Consider the following 24,187-nt stretch of genomic DNA (forward strand, 5'->3'; position numbering starts at 1 on the left):
CCACAACGGGAGAGGTCACAGCAGTGAGAGGCCCGCGTACCGAAAAAAAAAAAGACAATATCAAGGGAGTTCCCTGGTGGTCCAGCGATTAGGACTAGGTGCTTTCACTGCTGTGGGCCCAGGGTTCAATTCCTGGCCAGGGAACTAAGATTCCGCAAGCTGCGCAGCACAGCCAAAAAAAAAGACAATATCAAAAAAGTGAAAAGGCAACCTATAGAATGGGAAAGAATATTTGCAAATCTGATAAGGGATTAATAGCCAGAATATATTTTTTAAAACTGCTGCAACTCAACAACAAAAAACAAACAACTCAATTTAAAAATGGGCCAAGTACTTGGATAAACATTTCTCCAAAGAAGATATACAAATGGTCAATAAGCACATGAAAAGATGCTCAACATCACTAGTCATTAGGGAAATATAAATCAAAACCACAATGAGATACTACTTCATTAAGATGACTATTATTTCAAAAAAAAGAAAATAACAGGTGTTGGTGAGAATGTGGAGAAATTGGAACCCTCATATATTGCTGATGGGAATGTAAAATGGTGCAACCACTGTGAAAAACAGTATGGCAGTTCCTCAGAAATTTAAATATAGAATTATCACATGATCCAGCAATTTCATTTCGAGGTATATACCCAAAGAAATTGAAAGCAGGGACTTGAACAATACCTGTACACCAATGTTCAGAGCAGCATTATTCACAATAAGCCAAAAGGTAGAAATAACCCAAATGTCCACTGACAGATGAATAGATAAACAAATATGATATATACATACAATGGAATATTATTCAGGCTTAACATGGAAGGATATTCTGAGACATGCTGCAATATGAATGAACCTTGAAGGTATTATGCAAAATGAAATAAGCCAGACACAGAAGGATAAATATTGTAAGAGTCCACTTATTTGAGGTACCTAGAGCAGTCAAATTCATAGAGACAGAAAGTAGAATGGTGGTTGCCAGGAGGTGGAGAAGGGGAGAATGGGAAGTTATTGTTTAATGGGGACAGTGTTTCAGTTTGGGAAGAGTTGGCTGCACCACAATATGAATGTTCTTAAAGTCACTGAACTGTACACTTAAACTGATAACTTTTATGTTATGTATATTTTACAATACAAAAATAAAAAGAGTCCATGATCAAAATGTATGTATATCTGAATGATAGATCGACAGTAAGGGTAGATGATGGAGGCTTCTTTATCCTCAGCATAACACATGTTCAATTAATTCCTGTGGAAGGAAGAAAGGGAGGAAAGAAGTCTGTCTTGGAAATAAGGCGTGGAGGCTTATTTCCTGTGTATCTCTTTGAAGGAAACAACTATTGGGCACCTTGAGTGATACCAGCAATATATTCTCTTAGTACATAGAGACTTTTCTCAACATGTATGCTGCCCTTCTCCTCCTTTCCAAATTCTGTTCTCACAGTGTTTTCAACTTCACAGCAGCTGTCAGATTTGCAAATGTTAAGTGGAACTTGTGGTAACTGATAAGCACGCTGCAGTGAATGTGGTAGGAGAACTCTGTGCCGTGGTTCCTAAGCACGCAAAAGGAGCTACATTCAGGCAAAAGTCTCCCATGGAACTTACATGCAGAAGAAAAGAAAAGTCTATCCATGTGCCTAACACCACGCAGGAATGACTGTCAGGTTCAACGAAGTAAGTTTGCTGATCCAAGATCCGGAGCCTAGTTATGATGAATTACCATACACAAACTTTGCCTGCTCAGTTTTCTTCCCCCAAAGTCTATGTTTGAAACCTTATTTTAATTGAAATCTTTGGAATTAAATGCTATTAACAGTATGACATACAATATGGGGTAATTCTTCTAAAAGATAATGAAATTTAAAACCCTATAATGCTTTCAGCTTAAAATTTCATTCTATGCCTAGGGCAAGTGTCAAAGACAACAGTCTCCTTTTATTAAAGATCACTTGGAAGATAGAAAATATTTAGTACGTGTAATGATAAATCTACAAAGAAAAAGAAACATCAAAAGGCTGCTGTTAGAATCTGTGGTATCCCAGTGTTTAACCACTGAAAAACCAGTGCTAATCTTCAGATATAGAAGTTAGTGGAATTCTTCCATTAAAAAAAAATTATATTCTGACAGTACATTCTTATATAAATATTAATGCATTTTCTTTTACAAAAAAAAAATGAAGTCAGCAACTCTGCTAGCTAGGATACAAGATTTAAACGCATAGAGAGGAAATAAAATGTCATGGGAATATGGGGTTGAAGAATCCTTGTTTTACCATAATTTTAAAGTCTCCTCATTAGAAGAGCATATGGCAGGGACCACATAATTTTTGCTCATTTCTGTATCCTTAGAACCTTTCAACAATGCCTGGCACTCGGTAGGTATTTTGTAAATATTTTTTAAATGTATAAATAAAAGAACAAAGTTAGGCATCTATTCACTGTATTTCAAAGGAAAATTACCAAAAGAGGCGACAAATTTGTTTACTTACAGAACTGAAACTCCATCTCACTAGAATGACATGCTTGGAACATGACTAGTTAGCGGCAGAGTCTAAAGGTAGACTAGTCTTTTCATTCCTCTCCCCTGAAATTTGTGCTAAAATCACTTAAGCTTAGAGAGCCGAGCGGAGCCTGACCCTTTATACTATGATATCAAGCTCTTCTCTAGTCATTGCCCAACAGATAAAGTAGGAAATAGGAAAGTGAAGGATGGGGGCCCCAGATCTCCTCACCCACTAGGAAGAATGGAAGAGGGAAAACTTCAACAGAAGTGGGAGCAGATGCTGAAAGAGCAAGGAAGAAGAGGGGGATACAGGAAGACTCACCCTTACCTGATCTGAGGATTCACCACCGTTTTCACAATTCATTCATCCACTCTGAATTAATGTTCTCTAGGGTCCTTTTCAGTACTAACTTTCAATACCAAAGAACTGAATACAATCTTAAATATTTCTTTTCTACACCGGATGTATACCATACTATTGAGCTTAAAGGAGATGCACTGCTATACACCAAGACAAAAATAATGTTTCATAAAATTAGGATTGTTTTTCCAACTACAGTTTTTTGGGTAATATGTAGTTACATTCCAAGACTTTCTAAAAAGACTAAACAACTTTTATGTTACCGAAAAAAAATTAAATAACTTTCCATGTTTGCTCAAAAACATGTAAGAGAGGAAAAAAAATTGTAAAACACAAATAATATTTAGATCCAGAAAAGAGGAACATTGTATTTGTTTTTAAATGTGTTATAAAAAGTGATGATCTAGTCAGAAAGCACTGGTCAGTGTATATGGTAGAAAAGCAATGTCTGTTCTTCTGCCGTTTCTTCAGTTTTAGTAGAGCTAATGTTGAGATATATCAGCAGCAGATTAGTCAAACCTATCTGCAGGATTTGCTAATTCACTTATGAAAATAAGCATAGAGTTCAGGTATCAGGGAAGAATATAATGGTATTTCCCTCTTTTATGTTGCAAGTATTTAGTTTTTGTTTTGTTTTGTTTTTATGAATGAAAAGGTAGTTTAATGTCAAGAATATATATCAATAGATTGAAATAACCACATTTTATTTCTTTCATCTGTCTCATTAAAAAATTGATAAGTACTTATATTGATCAAGTGAATCAATTTTACATATACATATGTCCCTGTATCTCTTCCCTCTTGCGTCTCCCTCCCTCCCACCCTCCCTATCCCACCCCTCTAGGTGGTCACAAAGCACTGAGCTGATCTCCCTGTGCTATGCGGCTGCTTCCCACTAGCTATCCACCCTACGTTTGGTAGTGTATATATGTCCATGCCACTCTCTCACTTTGTCCCAGCTTATCCTTCCCCCTCCCCGGCAAGTATTTAGTTTTCACAGTAATCTTTATGGGGGTGGGGAGAGTTGAAAGTGAAAATGAGAGTTGTTCCCAAGGAAGTAAGTGCCTTGCAGCCTATTCAATATAAGACGGGGTGCCCTTCTTCCAACATATACTCAGCAAATGCATGCTGATATTTTCCTCACCCGGGGTATTTTGTTCGGAATCTATTTCTATACAGCAGAGACTGTTATACTGGCCGATCCTTTCCAAAGTCTATCTCTTGAGAATTACAAAGAATGTTAATAGATCCTACAAGCAAAACAAAATCTGTAATCAAAATGTGTGAAAGACCCTGGCTGAAAGAAAATTAGAATGGTTTCTTTGCTCCCAGTTTTTCAGACTCCCTTAACATGCTAATATGAATAGAGAATCTCCAAGAACGGGATCTAAAAAGCAGTGTTTTCCAAAATTTTTGGCAGCTTTTCTCCTCAAAGCTTCCCTCTCCATTTGTGTCAGAAAAGGCAGCCCAAGCCCTTCTTAGCTCTAACTCGGTAGTGGAAATCAATTCTCGTATTACTTCCCTATTCAAAATCTGTCAGCAAGTTAAAATACTTCAGGGTATTTTAACACCAAATTCTGATTCGGGCCTGTAAATATGGCTCCTGCCTAAATCTGCAGCTTCTTCCCTTACTTCTCCCCAGTTCAGCCCCTAGAAGGTGCTCTGCTCTCTCTGGGCCTTGGCAGTTATGCCCCTGCTGCAGAACTGCCGGCCACCCTGGGAAAGGCTTCTCTGCCCACCCTGGGGTCTGCGTTCCTGGTGCCTGTGCTTTGGTGCCTCCGTTCTCCCGACTGTTCACTTCTGCCTCTCACAGGCTTTCTGTATCACAGGTGCCCTATAAATATTTGTTGAATAAAGGGATGGATGAATGACGAGTTTTCACCGAACAGAAGTGATGGGGAGGGGGAAGGGAGGAGTTTAATGTCAACAGGATGCTAAAGAACACTGCTATTCAACTCCTGGTTTTCCATGTGATATATTATATGCAGCCTCTTTGAATCACCAAGGAACTGGCCAAAACCCTAACCATTTACAGTAAAGAGAAAATTTCAGTTTTCTTTTTAACTATATTAGACATATAAACATCCTACAGCATAAAATCTACACACATACATTCTTCCACCCACGGGTGAGTCACTCTTCTAATGATTGTACTTCTCCATTACTACTAGATTCCCTTTCTTGACACTCACTTGAGGACTAATTAGCAAGAAGCTGATTTTTTTTTCAGTATTGTTATTTTTTAGGGGAAGGAAAAATAATGATTCCAAATAAATATCAAACCACTGTAGAGTGGTACATTTATGCCTTATGAAGCTGGACATACAGATCCGATTGGGTATTCGGGGTTCAGGATTTAGGAACTGGGATATTGCTCTGCAAATGAGCTAATATCACCAACCATCCGTGACTCCATAACTCCGCGGCTCCATCCATGCACTTGGGCAGTCCCCAGAGCTGGGCTCTCAATGGCCTGCTAACACCACTATCGAACTGCTAATGGATTTTCCTGCTTCTCTGCTCGAGTACAATGGAAAGACTGCGCTAAAACTTCCAATTAGTAAGAGGGAAGAAAAAAAAGTGCAATAATTTTCTGAAATCATAAACTGGGAGGTTTACTTTCTACTTCCTCATTCTGTTTTGTTTCCCTCTCCAGTTTAATATAGTTTCAAAGTCAAATTTAAGACATGTCTTAACTTACTATTTATATGGATTATGGTAATCACGGCTGCATTTATGCATAAAGTAATCATCTGTTTGTTGTGACCACCTATAGGGTATGCTTCCCTTCTCAAAAATAATACCACTCCCACCTATTCTGAAAGCCTGAAAAATTGAGAGCTGGAGTCTAAGATAAGACCTGTCTTCTTGGAGAAGTCTGTCAGGTGTGGCCTTATGTAATATAATGCTTTATATTAAAATAACATTTGACTCATAAATATTCACCCAAGTCTGAAGGCACTAGATACCTAAAGGGTCAAATTGTTTGGAAAAATAAAACTGTACCCCTAAAGATTTCACTTCACAGTTTTGTTTAGTGATAGAAGTGGTCTGAATTTTATATATATATATAAACAATATATATATATACATAATTCATTTTTGTCTGCCCATTTAATCTATCATAGTGCTAAGCACTTCATAAATATTTGGTGAATTGAATAAATCAATATTCTTGACACTGACAAGAACTTAATTTTTTTATAAACAAAATGAAGCAAAAATCAGAACATTTTTTCTGCAAAAGATAGAATTAATTGGTGTTAAATGTGTCAGAAGTTTTGATTCACTGTGGCTTAGAAAGATGGCCCCCAGAGTAATGGGATGAGTGTGCCTTGATCCTGGGATAATGCAAACAAATTGTGCTAAAAGAAGCAGGTTGGGTTTGATTCTGCTCTCAACATATAGGCAGTGTCTGGGCTGGTTTGTCTGACACCATATCTCTATACAAGTTAGTGAACAGAACATTGAATTAGGTATGATCTTTGCTTTATATACACTGATTTAACACTAGTTCTCTCTTTCTATATTACCAATCCTGAGGCAAACCAAAATATTTCTAATTGAAAACATCACTCATGGCTCTTGAGAACACTTACTCAAAGATGTTGTGGTAGGTTGAAAAATGGCTTCCTAAGAGATATCCAAGTCCTAATCCCTGGAACTTATGAATGTTACCTTATTTAGGAAAAAAAAATGTATGATTAAGTTAAGGACTTTGAGATGGGAAGGTTATCCTGGACTATCCAGCTGGGCACTAAATGCCATCACATCTCAATAAGATACCTTAAATGCTTTAAATGTATCCTTATAAGAGAGAGATTAGAGACAGACACAAGGAGGAAAAAGTAGTATAAAGATGGAGCAGAGACTGGAGTGATGCAGCCATGAGCCAAGGAATGCTGGCTGCCACCAGAAGCCAGAAGAGGCATGATAGTGTTCTTCCCTAGAGTCTCCAGAGGGAGCGTGGCCTTGGCAACACTTTGATTTCAGACCTCTAGACTCCAGAACTGTGAGAGAATAAATTTCTGTTGTTTTAAGCCACCAAGTTTGTGGTCATTTGTTATAGCAGCCACAGAAACCTGTGGTGTAGTTTTCCCTCAAAGAAATTACAGACTAGGAAGGGCAATAACACAGCTTCATAAATGATAGTCCTTGGGGACTATTACAGAATTACTCAGAAGGATTTTTCAAAGATATGCCCTTGTGAGTCACCATGTCACTAATGCGGCCTTCAGGTGTGCTGAGAAGAAACAAGGCTGAGAGGAAATGGTATAGACCCAGCTTCCCAACCAGCATTCCCACAGCACTGTGCCTTCAGTGGGCCGCAGGTCTGCTACAAGAAATTGATCCCGCAAGCTTCAGTACTGCTGGTGAGTTCTTGAGGGGTCAGAGTTCCTCAGTCACCTCCAGCCATGAGCAGCTTCAATGTGAAGTTCCTTGAAGAGTGGCTAAAGCAGAGTGGGATCTGATGAAGTTCCCTGTGGAACCCACACTGTTCTATGGTGGCCATCAAGAACTTGAAGAGATCATCATTTCAAAAGTCTTGGTTAAGAATTGAATGCAAGTCATTCAAGCATAAAACCTGTTAAAAAGTTATATTCACAGAAACAAACTCCAGTTTCTCAACGAAAAGTTTTTAAAAAAATATTTTTGGAGGTTTTCATTCTATTTCTCTTATCAGACTTATATAATATAAAGAAACTATAACAAGTTTTTTCCACCAAACCTCCCATGTACTTGTCAGTGAAAAAAATGTTGCCTGCCATATCAGTAAACAAAGGATGCTGCAGACATCAAGCCATCCCATTACAGCCACCCCACAGTAAGCCCTGAGGGAACTCAGGATAGAAACAGGAAGCCTGCCATCAAGCAGTCAACTGCTGCAGCCACCCCCAAAGGTGCACTCTGAGGAGACTCAGAATGAGAAAGCACAGGATCCTGGCCCCAGATAGCTGAGATGCATATCAGAGGAATGATTTCAGTGAGCCCAGACTCTTGCATCTTCCCATACATAGAAAAGTGCTAAATTCCTTAACTTGAGATACCTAGTTTTCTTTAATTAACAGTAACCTTCTGAAGTTCCGACTACCTGGTCTTTGTTGCAAAAACTCCTATGTATCCTGGCTCCTCCATTACCTCTTTGGAGCCCTCCCTCAGAGCTATCTGAGAGGCTGTGTCTGGGCTTAAGTCCTCAGTTTTGTCTGCCAAATAAAACATAATTCTCAACTTTTAGGTTATACATTTTTTTCAGTCGACATAGTCATCCTAAAATTCCCTCTTGTTTATCCCCAGTGTGCCATAATATCATTTTTCTGGGTGTGCTAGGATATAAAAAAAGGTTGAGAACCACTGATGTAGATATTCAAGTGGCTAAAATCAGATCCTTGTAGAATATCTACATTGCAGGAGAGGGTGGTGAAGAAAAGACACAGAGGGAACAGGTATCCAGCATTTGGGAGACAGACAAATGCCTCAATCTGCCCCATGAGGTTGAAAATTTCCTCAAAGGAAGTGGGTTTCAATGCTGGGCCACCAAAACAGAGGATAAATGTCCACAACAGGTCAACGATGTCAAATGTCAAAGAAAAGTGAAATAAAGACTGAAAGGTATCCACTGGATTTGATCATTAGAAATCACGGGAAATTCTGGCAAGATCAGTGCCAGGACTGACATGAAAAGGCCAGCCACAGGGAGCGGAGGTGTGAATGGAAAGAAAGGAGATGGGCACAGAAAGAATAAACGGTTCTTTTAAGGTTATCATTGATGGTAATGAGAGAAAGATAGTGGAAGGGGAGGGGACCAAGGATGAGAGGCACTTTGTGAGCTGTGAGACTTGAGTGTGTTTATACTTTATAGGTAAATAGCCAGCCCAGGGGAGAGTTTAAAGATGCAAATAATTGTAACTGTGGATGAAGGAATACACTTGGCAGTGAAAAGTTCCTGAAGGAGCTGGAGGGGATGAGACTGAGCCCAGATAAAAGGGTTGATCTTGGGCAGGTTGAGAAGGCAGCAAGGATGGGGAAAATAACTTTATCAACCAGAAATTAGGAAGTTGAAGTGGCTCCAGCTGGAATATTTCTTCTCTCTGTTTCCCAGGGATGTAGACTGAAGCATATTAGAAATGAAAAAATGCCATTGGGTTTGGTGATTGGAAGGTCCTTTGTGACCTCTGCAAGGGCAGTTTTAGTGCTTCATTGAGCAGATATCTATCATACTGGTGGACGGAGCACTAGACTGGAGGTCTTGACACAGGAGTCCTGGATTCTAGATGTAGCTCTTCACCAAATTAGCTCTTCATAAGTGAAGGCACCTTTTGGGGACTCGTTTCTCCAAAATGAAAGGGTTGGATGAAACGATGACTACATGGTCATGTCCAACACTTACAATTTTTATCTACTATATATAAGGCACAAGGCTGGCCATAGTATGAAATATAAGGATGTAGTAAGAGGCAAGGATTGGGCCCTCAGAGGCATCATTGCCTCAAAAAGCAAATTATTACTAGTAAAAAGTCATCCTGCCAGGGTCAAGGTCACCCGTCAGGGGAAAAGCATTGAAATTTACATTTGAAGGGAAAATATGTGACCAATTTCTGGTATGATTTTTTAAACTCCTTAGTATCAAATTTGGGCTGAAAATTTCAAGACTTTGACCACTAACAAAGTTATTTCTCAGTATGAAAAATCTGAAGAAAGAATGAGCCATAAATTTAGGGGTCTTACTAAGTGGAAAGATTTGTTATTGATTTGAATATTCTGAGTCTGTCCTGTGGGATGTTTAGCACAACACACTTGATGGAAAGTTGTGATTGCACATGTCATATTTTTAAAGACAAAATAGATCTGCCAACTCCTGAGCTAAAGGAACAGAAAATATAAGCACACATAATGAAGACTAGAAATTTGATATAAAAAAGTATTATGTTGTCTGATACATCATCCCACCAACATGTTCATTATAATGCATTCTTTTGTTCTATCCTATTCAGAATTTCTAGCTGTCTGTTTGTACGTTGATTTTACACCTCCCACCACAAAGCTTGGAGACAATGATGAGCATCTTCCCATACTCTAAATGATGCAGTATGAGGAGGAGGACATTTCTATTTCTTTAATCTCTATTGAAATGCTCACATGGTTCATTTGTTCAGTTCCAATTCTTTGGTGTCTTGTCACTCCTTTTGAATATACTGATGTCTAGCCTGAGCTCCCTATCCCAAAAGGGATCCTTAGTATGTCTCTGATTAGATTGCAAGGGCTACCAATTAAGCTTTGAAGAAGAGGTATGTTCAAAGGAGGATGGACTATTAATCTAGAGGTGTGTCTGTACCATTCTAGTACATCATTATCAAGACCAAATCACCCACCATCAGTGACTAATTGTCCATTGTGATAAAGTAGTTTGTGGTCACTTACCTCCTCCCCCTCCCCAAAGTCCCTGCTTCTATGTCTAGCGTCTCCAAGTTTCTTAATAAGAGCCCAGAGTAAAAGCTAGACCCCTTGCTTGGCATCATTCCTGAGCTTCATAGGAATGAACAAGATGAGATGAAAACAAATCCAAGGAGCCAGGGCTGGTCCTGGTCTCTGAGGAAGTGGGTGCTGAAGTAATGGGCTAGATCACAAGCAAGAGCTAAGCTCTCTTTCCTGGACAGAGCAGATGAAGCAGATAGTAGGCAGCTCTGGACCAAAAACTGCACTATGGGCTAAGGAAAGAGGGAAAGTGCAGGGAACATTTAGTCTGGGGTTGGGGGGATAGAGGTATAGGAGGCACAGTGTAGAGAATTGATGAAAAGTATGGCTTTATGATTTATTGTTTATGGGAGTGAGAAAGAAGGAAAAGGGAACAGAATGATGATTTCCAGGTTTTTAGTTCCATGGATGAGGTATTTGCTAACAACTGAGATACGGAATAAAAAGCAAAAGTGAGTTCATAGGGTAAGATAAATAATTTAGTTTGGAATATGCTTGAGTGGCTGTGGGATATCCATGGAGGGATGTAGATCTGACAGTAGGGTGTATGAGGCTGATATCTGAAGGAAAGGTCTCCCCCAGTGTTCACTACAGCACTATATACAATAGCCAGGACATGGAAGCAACCTAAATGTCCATCGACAGATGAATGGACAAAGATATGGTACATATATACAATGGAATATTAATCAGCCATTAAAAAAGAATGAAATAATGTCATTTTCAGCAACATGGATGGACCTAAAGACTATCATACTAAGTGAGGTAAGTCAGACACAGAAAGACAAATATCACATGATATTGCTTATATGTGGAATCTAAAAAAATTGTACAAATGAACTTATTTCCAGAACAGAAACAGTCACAGATGTAGGAAACAAACTTATGGTTACCAAGGGGGAAGGGGAAGGGAGGGATAAATTGGGAGACTGGGATTGACATATAAACACTACTATATATAAAATAGATAACTAATAAGAACTTACTGTATAGCACAGGGAACTCTACTCAATACTCTGTAATGACCTATATGGGAAACGAACTTTAAAAAGAGTGGATATATGTATACATATAACTTTGCTGTACAGCAGAAACTAACACAACATTGTAAATCAACTATACTCCAATAAAAATTAATTAAAAAAAAAAAAAAGAAAGGTCTATCTGAGCTGAAGGTATTTGGAGTCACCAGAATCCTAGTGTATATTATTAGAGCTAGGAGAGCAGAAGACAGCAACCAGAGAGTATGGACCTGAGACGAGAGGAAGGTCATTAACGGAATTCTGGGGAACACCATGGAAAGGCACACAACAGCAGTGGTAAAGGAGGCCAAAGATATCAGAAAAACCAACTAAGTTGTCGGAGGGAAAACAGAATTTCTAGAAGAAATTCACATTCCACAGTGAGGACTGATAAGCAAAGGACTGAAAAGAATCCTTTGAATTTAGCAATTAAGAAGTCATTGGAAAAAAAAAATGAAAAAAAAAATAAAAAATAAATAAAAAAAAGAAGTCATTGGGAAACTAACTGAGGGCAGATTGATAGTGTGGAAAGTTAGAGTTTAAGATATTTGAAATGGAAAATTCCAATGATGATAAAATCCAGTGGGGAGAGGGGCATGCCTAAGGAGTAGGGCATTAAAACGGAAAGTAAAGATCAATAGAGTTAAGGTCACAGAACATTAAACCAGATGTGTGGTTGAAATATACCAGGATGGCTCTTTGTGTAGCTGGGAATCACTGAATGAAGTACCAAAATCTCCCGGGGATGTTGCAGATAGCTGGCCCACCAATTAAAAGAGTTAGGAGAGAGGGATAGAGGGTGGTGTGGTCAGTTTCTAAGCATTAAATGAGGACAGGTACTGCCATGAGGGGATGGGTAAAATAATGGGAATCAGCAAACGGGGAGTCTGGTTGATACTGAATAACCCCACTCTCCACCACCAGCAGCAGGCCTGAAATATCAGGTGTCAGAGAAAAAGTCCTTCCTGTTGGAAAGAGCTGAAAAAGATATGGCATCTTGTAGGAAGGAAGGGTGAAGTGAATGTTCTATGAAGGTGTGAAAGCAAAAGAGGGGGTTCCTTAAAATAGAATTTGATTCCCAAATACCTAGTCATAAGGACTGTGGGCCAATAAAGTGTGAGAGTCAGAGGGAAGGGCACTGAGCTGAAGAGTAGAGGGTACACATGGAAGAGACGGGAGGTGATGGGGATGAGATGAGGAGGATCCAGGGATGGAACTGGTTGACCTCAATACCCAGACTCAGGCACAGGTTGTCTGGGTGTCTGAATGGACCTGGCATCCCACATGGACCTCGCTGAGGTGGGATGGATGGGTTGCACCTCCTAGTTTCCTGGCTGAGTTTCTTTGCTTCCTCAGAGAAAATGATTAGAAGGAGAAGTGAGATTTGGCAATTGAGAGAGTTTTGTCCTTAGAATGTGACAACTAAAATATGTTGCTTGCCATCCTGCCCTACAAGGATTGAGTCATAAGCCACTGTAGCTGCTGACCTTTAATACAGCCTGAAAGGAGGTCAGGGTGAAGATCAGGATAAGATACTCTGTGCTCTGGGAAAACTGGCAGAACAGGCCTTCAGATAGTTATATATTTTCAGAAGAAATTTTTTATGAACCTGTATTTTTGATCTTCCCATTCTTAGAAAAGCACTAAAACCATTAACTAAGATTACTGTTTCTTGGTGACTAGCAGCAACTGTCTACCAAGATGTGTGCTTGGTTACATATACCCCCTTCTCCAAAATCGTATAAATATATGTATACTGACCTCCCCCCTTACCTGCTGGAAGAGTTCCTCAGAGCTCTCTGAGAGGCTGTCTCCCTGGCTACAGTCCTCAGTAAGACACTGAGTAAACTCAGCTCACAGTGAGTTTTTTTTAAGTCAACAGATGGTTAAGTGAAGAATGCTATAAACAGATACCAGCAGTCCGTCTCAGCATTTGCACATCCTTTCTATCCCCTCAGGGTTACTTTTTTCCCTATGAATCACTATCATGGCACCTTTTTACAAAGCTGGTTTTCCTTTGCCAACTTGGCTTCTTTGAAGATAGATCGACTATCCCATTTTGATGCCCAGAAGCCAAGGAACAGTAATTGATAGGAGTGGAGAGGGAGAAGGGGAGGTCAGTGAATGCCTAAGAGGGCGGCCTAGATGGGGAGATGTCATCAGTAGAGGAGGTGCTTGCTTTTTTCCTTCATTCTATTTTTTTTAAAATTTGCAACAGTGCAACAAGGGTCAAGAAAGAATTCTCACTACCTTAGCGTCCCTTTTCCTCTTTCTCATCAAGTTCCCCTTCTTTCAGAACCCTCAAAAGTCTCCTCCACTATCTCCCTTCCTTCATGCACTCCTTCATCTTCATTGAGCGTATCTGCTTGGGCAAAGCCCTGAGTTTGTCGCTGAAGGGAGCATATCAAAATCTCCTTAGTGTAAAGGGACAATGACAGCTGAGAGGCAACGGGGAGAAAGAGCCCTGGAGATGGACTAAGAAGGCTTGGGTGTGAGCCCTAGCTATTCCATTAGTAATTTTATGATTTTGGAAAAGATACCTAACATGATTACCTACCCAATGGAGATAGTAATACCTACTTCAGAAAAATTTTATGACAATTAAATGAAATATGTCAAAGTACTTCTGAAATTATAAAACCCCATAGGATGGAATGTGGTTAGTGGAGCGAGAAAGGTCCCAATAGAGTGGTTTGGATAATATTCACAGGAGAGAGCACACCGCCACCTCACGTGACTGCTGATACTTTCCTTATGCTTTTACTATTTACAAGATACAAATCACAGCTCCACATAAACAGTCTCAGAATTTCTTCTCAGGTAAAGTAGGCCAACAGTCTGCTCGGTGGTATTTTGTAAGCTAAAATTGTAAGTCACAAATACTTATTCTTTATTCCTAGTAAATGGCTTAAATTAGGCAAGATTCAAATAAATAATTTTATGTATTGAATCATGGGATAAACAGAAACTTCCCATAGAGACAGGAAAATCTCGTATATCTTTAGCCTCAAAGAACTTCTGATGGTGACAACATAAATGTCATTGTGAGTGAGAGTTGAATTTTTTTTATGTATTGCTATCTTAAAACCCCTTATACCATTCTAAAGTTCCTTCCAACCCCCAAATCTGAATGCATGAATAATTTTTGAATTGCAGCAAGTTTTCACACTTGTGAGTAAAAGCCAACTCCATTACTATTTTATAATCTGAACTTTTGTTTCAATTTTTTGAAAAGGAATGCTGATTCCAGTCCAAGAAAGGCATTTTATCTGAATTGCTTAGGCACTCCTTATTCATACTTGTGAATCATGGGTGCAAAACACACACACAAAATCTGTCAGAAAATGTGAATGCCTTTAAAAACACCTTTATGTGAGAAATCATTAACATAAGATGTTGAGGTATGAAGTAAAATGAATTGCATAGATAACAGCATAAGCAGACATTACTCTTAAAGCAACATATGAAGGATTTGCATTTATTTAAATGAGGCAAACAATTGCTAACATGTATTGAATATTTGCTTTGTAGTAAGTACAGTGGTTGCCACTATATCCTTATTAATTCACTTAATCCTCACAACAACCCTATGGGTTTGAGGTACCACCAAACTGTTTTCCACAGCAACTGTACCATTTTTTTAAAAAAAACTTCCTTTTAATGTATCTAATTCGAAATGTTTAAAGAATGCAACAGTATTTTGAAATTACAGTATTAACATAGTGAGTGATTAAAGATCTGCACATCTTTGTAACAGTAACACATTAAGTTAAAAAATTACCTCAGAATTGGTAAATACAAAATTGTTAAACTCCTAGAAGCAGAGAGTAGAATGGTGGTTGCCAGAGGCTGGGAGGAGGAGGAAGGTACTGGGAGGTATTAGTCAAAGGGCACTAAGTTCCAATTATGAAAAATCAGTAAATCCTAGAGATCTACGGTACCGCCTATAGTTAACCATAGTGTATTGTATACTGAAAAATGTGCTGAGAGAGCAGATCTTATGTTAAGTGTTCTTATCATACATACATTAAAATAATAATAGTAATAATAAACAAAGGGGTGGAAGGAAGCTTTTGGAGGTGATGGATATGTTTACGGCATAGATTGCAGTGGTGGTTTCATGGGTGTATACTTATCTCCAAACTCATCAAGTTGTATATCTCAAACATGTACAGCTTTTTGTATGTCAGTCATACCTCATTCGTTTTTTTTTTAAAGCAATTTGTGGGATGATATTTTAAGACTGAATATCTTGTTTTCCAACAACTTTTCTCCGAGTAGTTTTAGCCTCCAGTGATAATTCTTGCCTGAATCAATTACAACAGTAGTAATTAGAGCATGGTGATTTTCTAGTTCTGTCTTTTTTTGGGCCTCTCACTGCTGTGGCCTCTCCCGTTGCGGAGCGCAGGCTCTGGACGTGCAGGCTCAGCGGCCATGGCTCACGGGTCCAGCCGCTCCGCGGCATGTGGGATCTTCTCGGACCAGGGCATGAACCCGTGTCCCCTGCATCGGCAGGCGGACTCTCAACCACTGCGCCACCAGGGAAGCCCTGTCATTTTTAATATGTCTCATTTTTTAATATTCAGCAAAATATCTGGCTTTCAAAAGTAAGAACTCCCTTAGAGCACGTGGAGGCTTCTCAGTGTGCTGAGAGTATAAATCTCCTAAATTTGATGTATCTGAATGCTCTATGGAAGGAAGAACAATCTTGTTGTGTTCTAGAATAAGCACATATTCAAAAAAGCTGTTGAGAGACTGCATCCTTACTCTGCTATTATAAAAGTGCAAAAGTCTGATGATCTGGCCATTAATATGGATGCTTCTGCCTCTGGAGAAGGTGATCAGAAGACACAATAAAAACAGGACTATTCATGCTGCCATAGTTATAAATCACATTTTCAATCAGGCAGTTCTCTTCTGGACAGTTTCATTTTAGCCTTTTCTTCTCAGTCACATGTGGATCATATTCTAGATGAATTAAAACCTGCTAAAAATGAGAATGGTACACACAAAGCCCGATGACTCATAGGGGATGAACCCCTAACACAATGTGGGAGCCCATGTCGTCCTCCAGTTACACCATCTTTTTATTGATGTGCATCATCAAACAGAGCTGAATGCTTAATGTTCTCGTGTTTTCTGGTGTTGTACGTCTTGGAGAAAGATTATCGCTACAACGAAAAGCCTGAAATTTCAAGCATGCTCTTTCCCTACAATAGGTCGCTGCTCTGGAACTTTAGCGCCTGTGGTGAGTAGGAACTGTGTTCAGCACATTTCAGCCCTCCCATCCGCACTCGCTTTGCTCAGCTCTGGAATTTCTATCTCAACTCCCACAGCAGCCATGCACACCTGACTCAGGTTACAAGGAGGCCCTCAGAACCTTGAAAGTATCATCCTATTTCTCCTCTAAGAGATGTTCTCTTGGAAGGACCAATCAAGCTAGGAAATAAAATGAATTGTCAGGAAACTAGAAGCATCTCCACCCCTCAAAAAAATAAAGCTTGCATACAGCAACTTCCTGATTGTTTCTAGTTATTTCATATTCGGAACATTTAAATGCCTGAAATGATGGTGGTGATTTGCTTCCTGTAGTGCAAACCCATATTTTAAAATATTTTATATTTATATATAAATAAAGGATTAAAAATATATATTTAATATTTTGGTTTTTATATTTGATATGGTCAACATTTGGCCCATTAACTTTTTTTTGAAAGGGTAATTTTTTAAAAAGATCTAGTTAAAATGATATAAATATTAGCATGGGGAGTTTGTCTAAAGAGTGAAGATGGCCTTCCTCTTATGGACAGGTATTGCTGTCACATAGTCTGGGCTTGGAAACTATGAGAAACCTTATGAAATTGTTGAAGAAATGGAAAAACTACAGTCCCAATTCCCAGCCCTCTGTGTGCACACCGTGGACCTTCACTAAAACACATGACTGACATCAGGAAAGAAGTCAAGTTAAGTACTAGTCAGGACTCCACTAGATTTAACGTAACAAACTAGCTTAAACAAAAATCAACTTTATGGCCTTCCCTGGTGGCGCAGTGGTTAAGAATCGACCTGCCAATGCGGAGGACACGGGTTCTTGCCCTGGTCTGGGAAGATCCCACATGCCGCGGAGCAACTAAGCCCATGAGCCACAACTACTGAGCCTGCGCTCTACAGCCCGCGAGTCACCACTACTGAGGCTGTGTGCCACAACTACTGAAGCCCATGCGCCTAAAGCCCGTGCTCCGCAACAAGAGAAGCCACTGCAATGAGAAGCCCGCTCACCGCAACCAAGAGTAGCTCCTGCTTGCTGCAACTAGAGAAAGCCTGCTCGCAGCAAGACCCAACACAGCCAAAAATAAATAAATAAATAAATTTATTTACTTTTTTAAAAATCGACTTTATTGGCTCACAAGAATGAAAAGTCAAGAGGCACATCTGGCAGGGTGGATTCAGGAGTTCAAACAATGTTATCTGGACTCTTGTCTCTCCTTCCTCAGCCCTGCTTTCCTCTGTGTGTAGCTTCACCCTCAGACAGGCTTTTCTCATGCACCAAGAATGCTCACCACCTACTCTCCACTTACATAGTACTTAGAGGCAGAGATTTCAGAGGAAAAGACACAAACTGCTCTTACCTGGCATCTATATATACATGATAAACTGTAATTTAAGAAGAAACAAAAACAGTCTGCTCATAAACTATTTGTATTTATATTTGCTAATGGGAGAAGACTTTTGAGGAGGTGGTAGTTGATGGCAGAGGGGTGCATGAAAGGCGCACTTTGGATGGTGCATTACTCTTTCTGCATCATTCTCTTCACCTTTCAGAGAGTTTGTGATTATCTTGCACTGAATATAGCACAGGAAAATATCATGAGTGCAAAATTATGGGTAAACATAGTAGTGCTTCAAAATGTGAAAATACTGCACATGTAAAGCAAGATCCTTCCACCTCAATTCTCTTACAGAGAACAGCTTGGATTCATCAAAATTGTGCAATTCACACTTGTTCCTTTGATATTCTCTGCCTAGGAACTGCATGTCTAGCCAATTGATGAGTGTGTTTTTGCCTGAAATGGAAATTTTAAATATAACTGTAATATATTTATTTAGTGTGTTATTGGGTAAAAAAAAAAAAAAAAAAGACATTAAGCTAGAAAAAAAAGGAGTAATTGTCCAAAAAGTGGTAGAATTTTTCAAGAGTTATTAACTGAGCATACATTATGTGAGATAAGTATGTATTTGAAGGATTATGACTGAGACTTTTCCACAGGTGATGCAAGATATGAATCCTTAGGTTTGGGAAGCACAATGATCCTTAAGCAAGACAAATCAAGGAAATATACACCCAGACATTTCACAGGGAAACTGAAGAACACCAAGGGCAAGGAAAAAGTTTTAAAAGCAGCTGGAGAGAGAAGACAAATTACTTACAAAAAGACAATAGCTAGGTTGACAACTGACTTCTCAACAGCAATAACAGAATCCAGAAAACAGTGGAATAATACCGTCAAAGTTCTGACGGAAAATAATTGCCAATCTAAAACATATACCCAACTAAATTATACCTTAAGAATGAGAATGAAACAAGGACATTTCAGACAAACAACAACCAAGAAGGTTTTCAACCTACTCTCACTAAAAAACTTATAAAGGGTAATTTCAAAAAGAGAGAATGTGAGATGCAAGAAGAAATGGTTTGAGAAATATTTGAGTTTTTAAATTTACTTGTGCATTTTTGTAAATGAATTAGTACAGTATTTGCCCTCCTTGTTAAGCAATTAGTAACCTTCTATACATACTCATCTTTGCTTTGCCTTGTTTGCTTTACATTATAACCTGGCAGTATTTTCTCAGCAGTATAAAAATGTAGTTCACAAGCACTTTTCAAGTCTATGATTGTGTCATGTTTGCTATTGTCTCATTGCGGATAGCAAGTTGCACAGCCAAGGTCAGAGTCAGTGTGGGAGGAAACAACCCAAAGGTGTGGACAAAGGGAACTGTGAGCGATCTGAGGGTCACTGCTGCAACATTCTACTACTTTGTGCAACACAGATCCCACGATGTTGGCTCAGATGCTTGGGGTTCTGCAGGATTTGAACCAAAGATCTTGGCACACAGCTGCCTCTAGCATTCTATCCTTCATTCTGTAAAGGTAGAGACAGCCTAGCAATATTGAAAACATTTCAATCTCTCTACACAGTAGGCCCTCACATAGTTATGCCAGAGCCACTGTGTAGTGGGACTGTGTGTTTTCTGAAGCCTGTAACGATCTGCAGACTGGGCCAGACCTCTTGAGAGCAATTTCTCAAACCACTTGTAATTAGGAATGGAGAGGGTAGAAAGATACATCACCTAATAATGATGCTAATTAAATAAAAGTGCTTGACCCTTTGAGGATAAGAAAGTACAGTGGATAGGTACGCCGGAGCTGTTATTTCCTAGATTCTCTTTCATGCCTTATTCTGTGTTAGCATAGGCAATGAGAGACATTTTGCTAGAGATTCACAAGGCAGAAGTGAAGTAGGGGCCATCTTTCTATGCTCAAAAGTTTAGGGCAGGGCACAAGGCACTCAGGCATATCATCTCACCTGGCTGATGAGGGCGATAGGGGGGCCCACAACTGTTCAGCTCCTACAGGATCCTTCCTTAGCTTCTCCAACTTTTAAGTCAGGTACACATTTACCTCCGGACAAAGGGCGCCAGCACCTCCTACAGGACAGCCTCAAGCCTCATCATCACGGGTGGAGGCTAAGTGACCAGTGTGCATTCTAGTCCTTCCCCGGGTGCTTCAGTTCAGCCTTGCAAGGTCCAGTTCACATCCGTCTTCCTTTCCCAACCATCTGCCCCAAGCATGTCAGGCCCCAGAACCAGATACAGAAACAATACCGACTCACATAGACTTTCTAATCAACTCCCACAATGATATAAGGTCAATGTGTTTGTTACCTATGGCTGCACAACAAATTACCTCAAAACAATAGAAATATTTACTGTTTCACACAGTTTTTGTGGGTCGGCAATCTGGAAGTGGCTTAGTGAGTACTTCTGTCCTATGAGGTTGCAGTCAAGATGCCAGCATCAGGGAGTTCCCTCGTGGCACAGTGGTTAAGAATCCACCTGCCAACTCAGGGTTCGAGCCCTGGTCTGGGAAGATCCCACATGCCGCGGAGCAACTAAGCCCGTGCACCACAATTACTGAGCCTGTACTCTAGAGCCCGCGCTCCACAACTACTGAAGCCCATATGCCTAGAGCCAGTGCTCCACAAGAAGAGAAGCCACCACAATGAGCAGCCCGTGCACCACAACAAAGAGTAGCCCCCACTCACCACAACTAGAGAAAGCCCATGCGCAGCAATGAACACCCAATGCAGCCAAAAATAAATAAATTAATTAAAAAAGAAAAAAAAGATGTCAGCAGCGGTCTGCAAACTTTTTCTCTGAAGGCCAGATAACAAATACTGTCGATTTTGTGGGCCATACAGTCTCTGTTGCAACTACTCAGCTCTGCTGTGAAGGGGCAAAAGCAGCCATGGATAATGCATTTACAAATGTTTGCAGCTGTGCCCCAACAGATCTTTATTTACAAAAATAGGCAGCAGGCTGGTTGACGTGGTGAGTCAATCTGCCAATCCCCAATCTAAAGGTTTAACTGTGGCTGGCGCATCTGTTCCTAAAATGGCTCACTCGGCAATTTGATGCTGGCTATTAGCGGGAGATAGTCCCTCATCTCTCCTGCTCAAGTGTCCCCAAAACACAGTGGCCAGCTTCCCCCAGTGAGCGATCCAAGAGAACAGGCAGAAGCAGCAATGTCTGTATGGCCTCATAAGTCACACATTATCACTCCCATTATGTTCTGTTGGTCATACAGACCAAGACTAATACATTTTGGGAGGGATCTACACAAAGGCACAAACACCAGCGATCACTGGGTGAGCTATCTTGAAGCCTGGCTACCGTATAGTCAATTCCCTAAAAGAAATAATACCCCCCTGGTTTTGCCTCTCTGGTCCTACCCTGACTGATACAGGAGATAGAACAGTATAAACTTTAAATGCTAACAACAACAAAAAAGTCAATATGGAAAATTGCTTCATTATAGCCCAAGCAAATTCTAAATTAATTCTAAATGCCCATACCTAGACATGCCTTATCAAAAAAAAAAAAAAATTAAAAATCCTACAAATATCCAAGCAGAGAGCAGGAAAAGCAGCTTTCCTTAAAAGGACCAAAATTAAGATGCTTTCCCCAGACTTCCCTGCAACACTGAGTTCCTAAAGATAATGGCAAATTTGTAAAGATTTAGAGGGAGGAAATGTAATTAAGAATTCTATTCCCAGCCCAAGTGTGTTCTTATGCAAAGACAAAGATCTAGAAATTAAACACCTTATGGATACCCTGCTGACTGAGGAGATTCAAAATTAAGAACTAAAGAATAGGAAAACCAAAATCAGTTAAGTACCGGGACTCAGGCATAAATAACTGCTGTAAATATGATCGCAAAATTCATTATAAAAACAAAACTATTGAAAATAAGGAAACAGGGTTAGAGAATGAGTAAGTAAGAGGAATCCACCCCTCTGATTAATGATACAAAGCCTGGGAAGTAGGAGAAAAAAAGGATGGAAATAAAGGCAGATGAAACTGTCTCTTGCACGAGGAAGGAAAAAAAAATTCCAACATCTACACCAAGGCCTGAAAGAAAAGCAGGAGTTGGCCAGAAGAACGGTGGGTTTTCTGGTGGGCACAGCAGAAGCCCATCCACTCTGGCTGAGGTAAACAGCAGTTTATGGGAAGGATATCAGGATTTCATAGAAGCAGTGAAAGGGCAGGAGTGCCAGATTCAGAAAGAGAAGCAGGCAACGCTGGGGGCTGGTCACCAAGGTCATCTGCACTGGTATCAGGTCACTGCTCCAGGATGCAGGCGCCCTAACCAGGTGTCTGCCCTTGTGTCCTTCTGCCCTGGACTCGAGGTCCCCAAGGAGAGAGCCTGGTTGAAGCCGCCCGCTGCTGGCTGGAGGAAGACAGGACTTTCCGTGACGGCCCCACAGAGACAGCTCACGAGCCAGAAGAGGTTCAGGAAACCCAAGACTCAACAGGAAGAGGGTGGGTGTCAGCGCTCAAGCAACAGTAACTGTTCCCTCCCTCGGGGATGATGCGACCTGGGCTGGTGAGAGGAGTGGAAGCCAGATCACAAAGGGCCTTGTAAGTCATGCTGAGAAGTGTGTCCATTTTCCAGGTGAAAATGGGAAATAAATGAAAGGTTTGGAGCAGGAGAGTAACAGATTCCATTTAGATTTTAGAAAGATGGCTCTGGCTGCTAAGAACATGCAAACCCATGCACCAAACTGGTGTGGCTTCCGGCAGCCTAAGGTCGCATGTTTGGAACAGTGATGAGTTTTTGCCTGGAAAAGCTCCAGGTTACCAAAAGAACTTACCCTTTGTTCCAGCCAACAGCTGAGAGAGTCCCCTGACCTCCCTTTTCTGAGAGTATTTATTTTAAAAGCTTCAATTGTAAATCCTTCTTATGTCCTACAGAAAATTCTGCCTGTATCTCCCATAGCCCAAGAGTGTCTTTAAAGACCTCTAAGCTGTTCCTTTGAAATGTAATCCTAAGGACAGGGCCTGTCTCCCACCCTCTGTGGGAGGGTATACTAACTTCAGTAAATGTGTTAGCAGGCACTGATGACCGAATCACCCAGACAGGAACCACTTACTTGCTTTTTGTAATTTTTTCACATCCCTGACTCTGCTCCACCCACTCACTCCCTCTCCCTATTCCCTCACTCTCCCTTTAAAACACCCAGTCACCTAGGCACAGATAAGATTTGAACTCAGGATACCCTGGGGTCTCTCCTTTATTCCAATAAAATTCATCTTTACCTAGTGTCTGGTTTTGTTAATCTTTGACACTGCAATGTGGAGACAGAAATAGAGGGAGACTAATTGGAGACAGTTGCAGAGATCCCTGTATAACAGGAATGGCCCAAACCTAAGTAACAGCTCTGAGTGGTGGAGGAGCACATGAGGACTCAAGAGAGGAAATCAACTTAGGATCAATGGATTTTGGTAACTGACTCTGGGGACCAGCCAAGAGAGCCAAAGTATCAGAATAGTGAAAAAAAATTTTATGTTGAAAAACTGTGTTCCCTACCCCTCCAAATAATTGATATGCTCTATGCTATCCACTCATGAGAATGAGGGAACTGGTCATTTGGCTCAGAGCCAAATTTAAATCTCATTCATAGCAATAATATGGACTCTTGTCATTTGTGGCTTTCTTTTCCCTGATCCTGACTTTTACCATCTATACTTATTTGATTGTTATGCTGTGTATATCCTTTTTTGGTAAGGTGTCTAAAATACCTTAAAATGACAAAATAACCAAACAACTCATCAGTCCCATATCCTCAGTCAAAACCATTTTCCCCACTCTATGACCTAAATCACAGCAAGATCCTTTCTGACCCACCTCCTAGAGTAATGGAAATGAAAACAAAAATAAACAACTGGGACCTAATGAAACTTAAAAGCTTTTGCACAGCAAAGGAAACCATAAACAAGACAAAAAGACAACCCTCAGACTAGGAGAAAATATCTGCAAACGAAGCAACTGACAAAGGATTAATCTCCAAAATATACAAGCAGCTCATGCAGCTCAATATCAAAAAAACAAACAACCCAATCCAAAAATGAGTGGAAGACCTAAATACACATTTCTCTAAAGAAGACATACAGATGGGCAACAGACACATGAAAAGCTGCTCAACATCACTAATCATTAGGGAAATGCAAATCAAAACCACAATGAGGTATCACCTCACACCAGTCAGAATGGTC

General features: G+C 40.1%; 1 protein-coding gene across 1 annotated transcript in view; it reads left to right on the top strand.

Annotated features, from left to right (window-relative positions):
* The first annotated feature begins 16,477 nt into the window (after positions 1 to 16,477).
* RFXAP (regulatory factor X associated protein) overlaps positions 16,478 to 24,187 on the top strand; it is a 29,577-nt gene continuing 21,867 nt past the window's right edge. Inside the window, exon 1 of the mRNA XM_007128867.3 lies at positions 16,478 to 16,601. Within this exon, the coding sequence (XP_007128929.2) occupies positions 16,478 to 16,601 (124 nt within the window). The remainder of the gene's footprint in view (positions 16,602 to 24,187) is intronic.

Source organism: Physeter macrocephalus, chromosome 13, assembly GCF_002837175.3.
Source record: "Physeter macrocephalus isolate SW-GA chromosome 13, ASM283717v5, whole genome shotgun sequence".
Lineage (NCBI taxonomy): Eukaryota > Metazoa > Chordata > Mammalia > Artiodactyla > Physeteridae > Physeter > Physeter macrocephalus.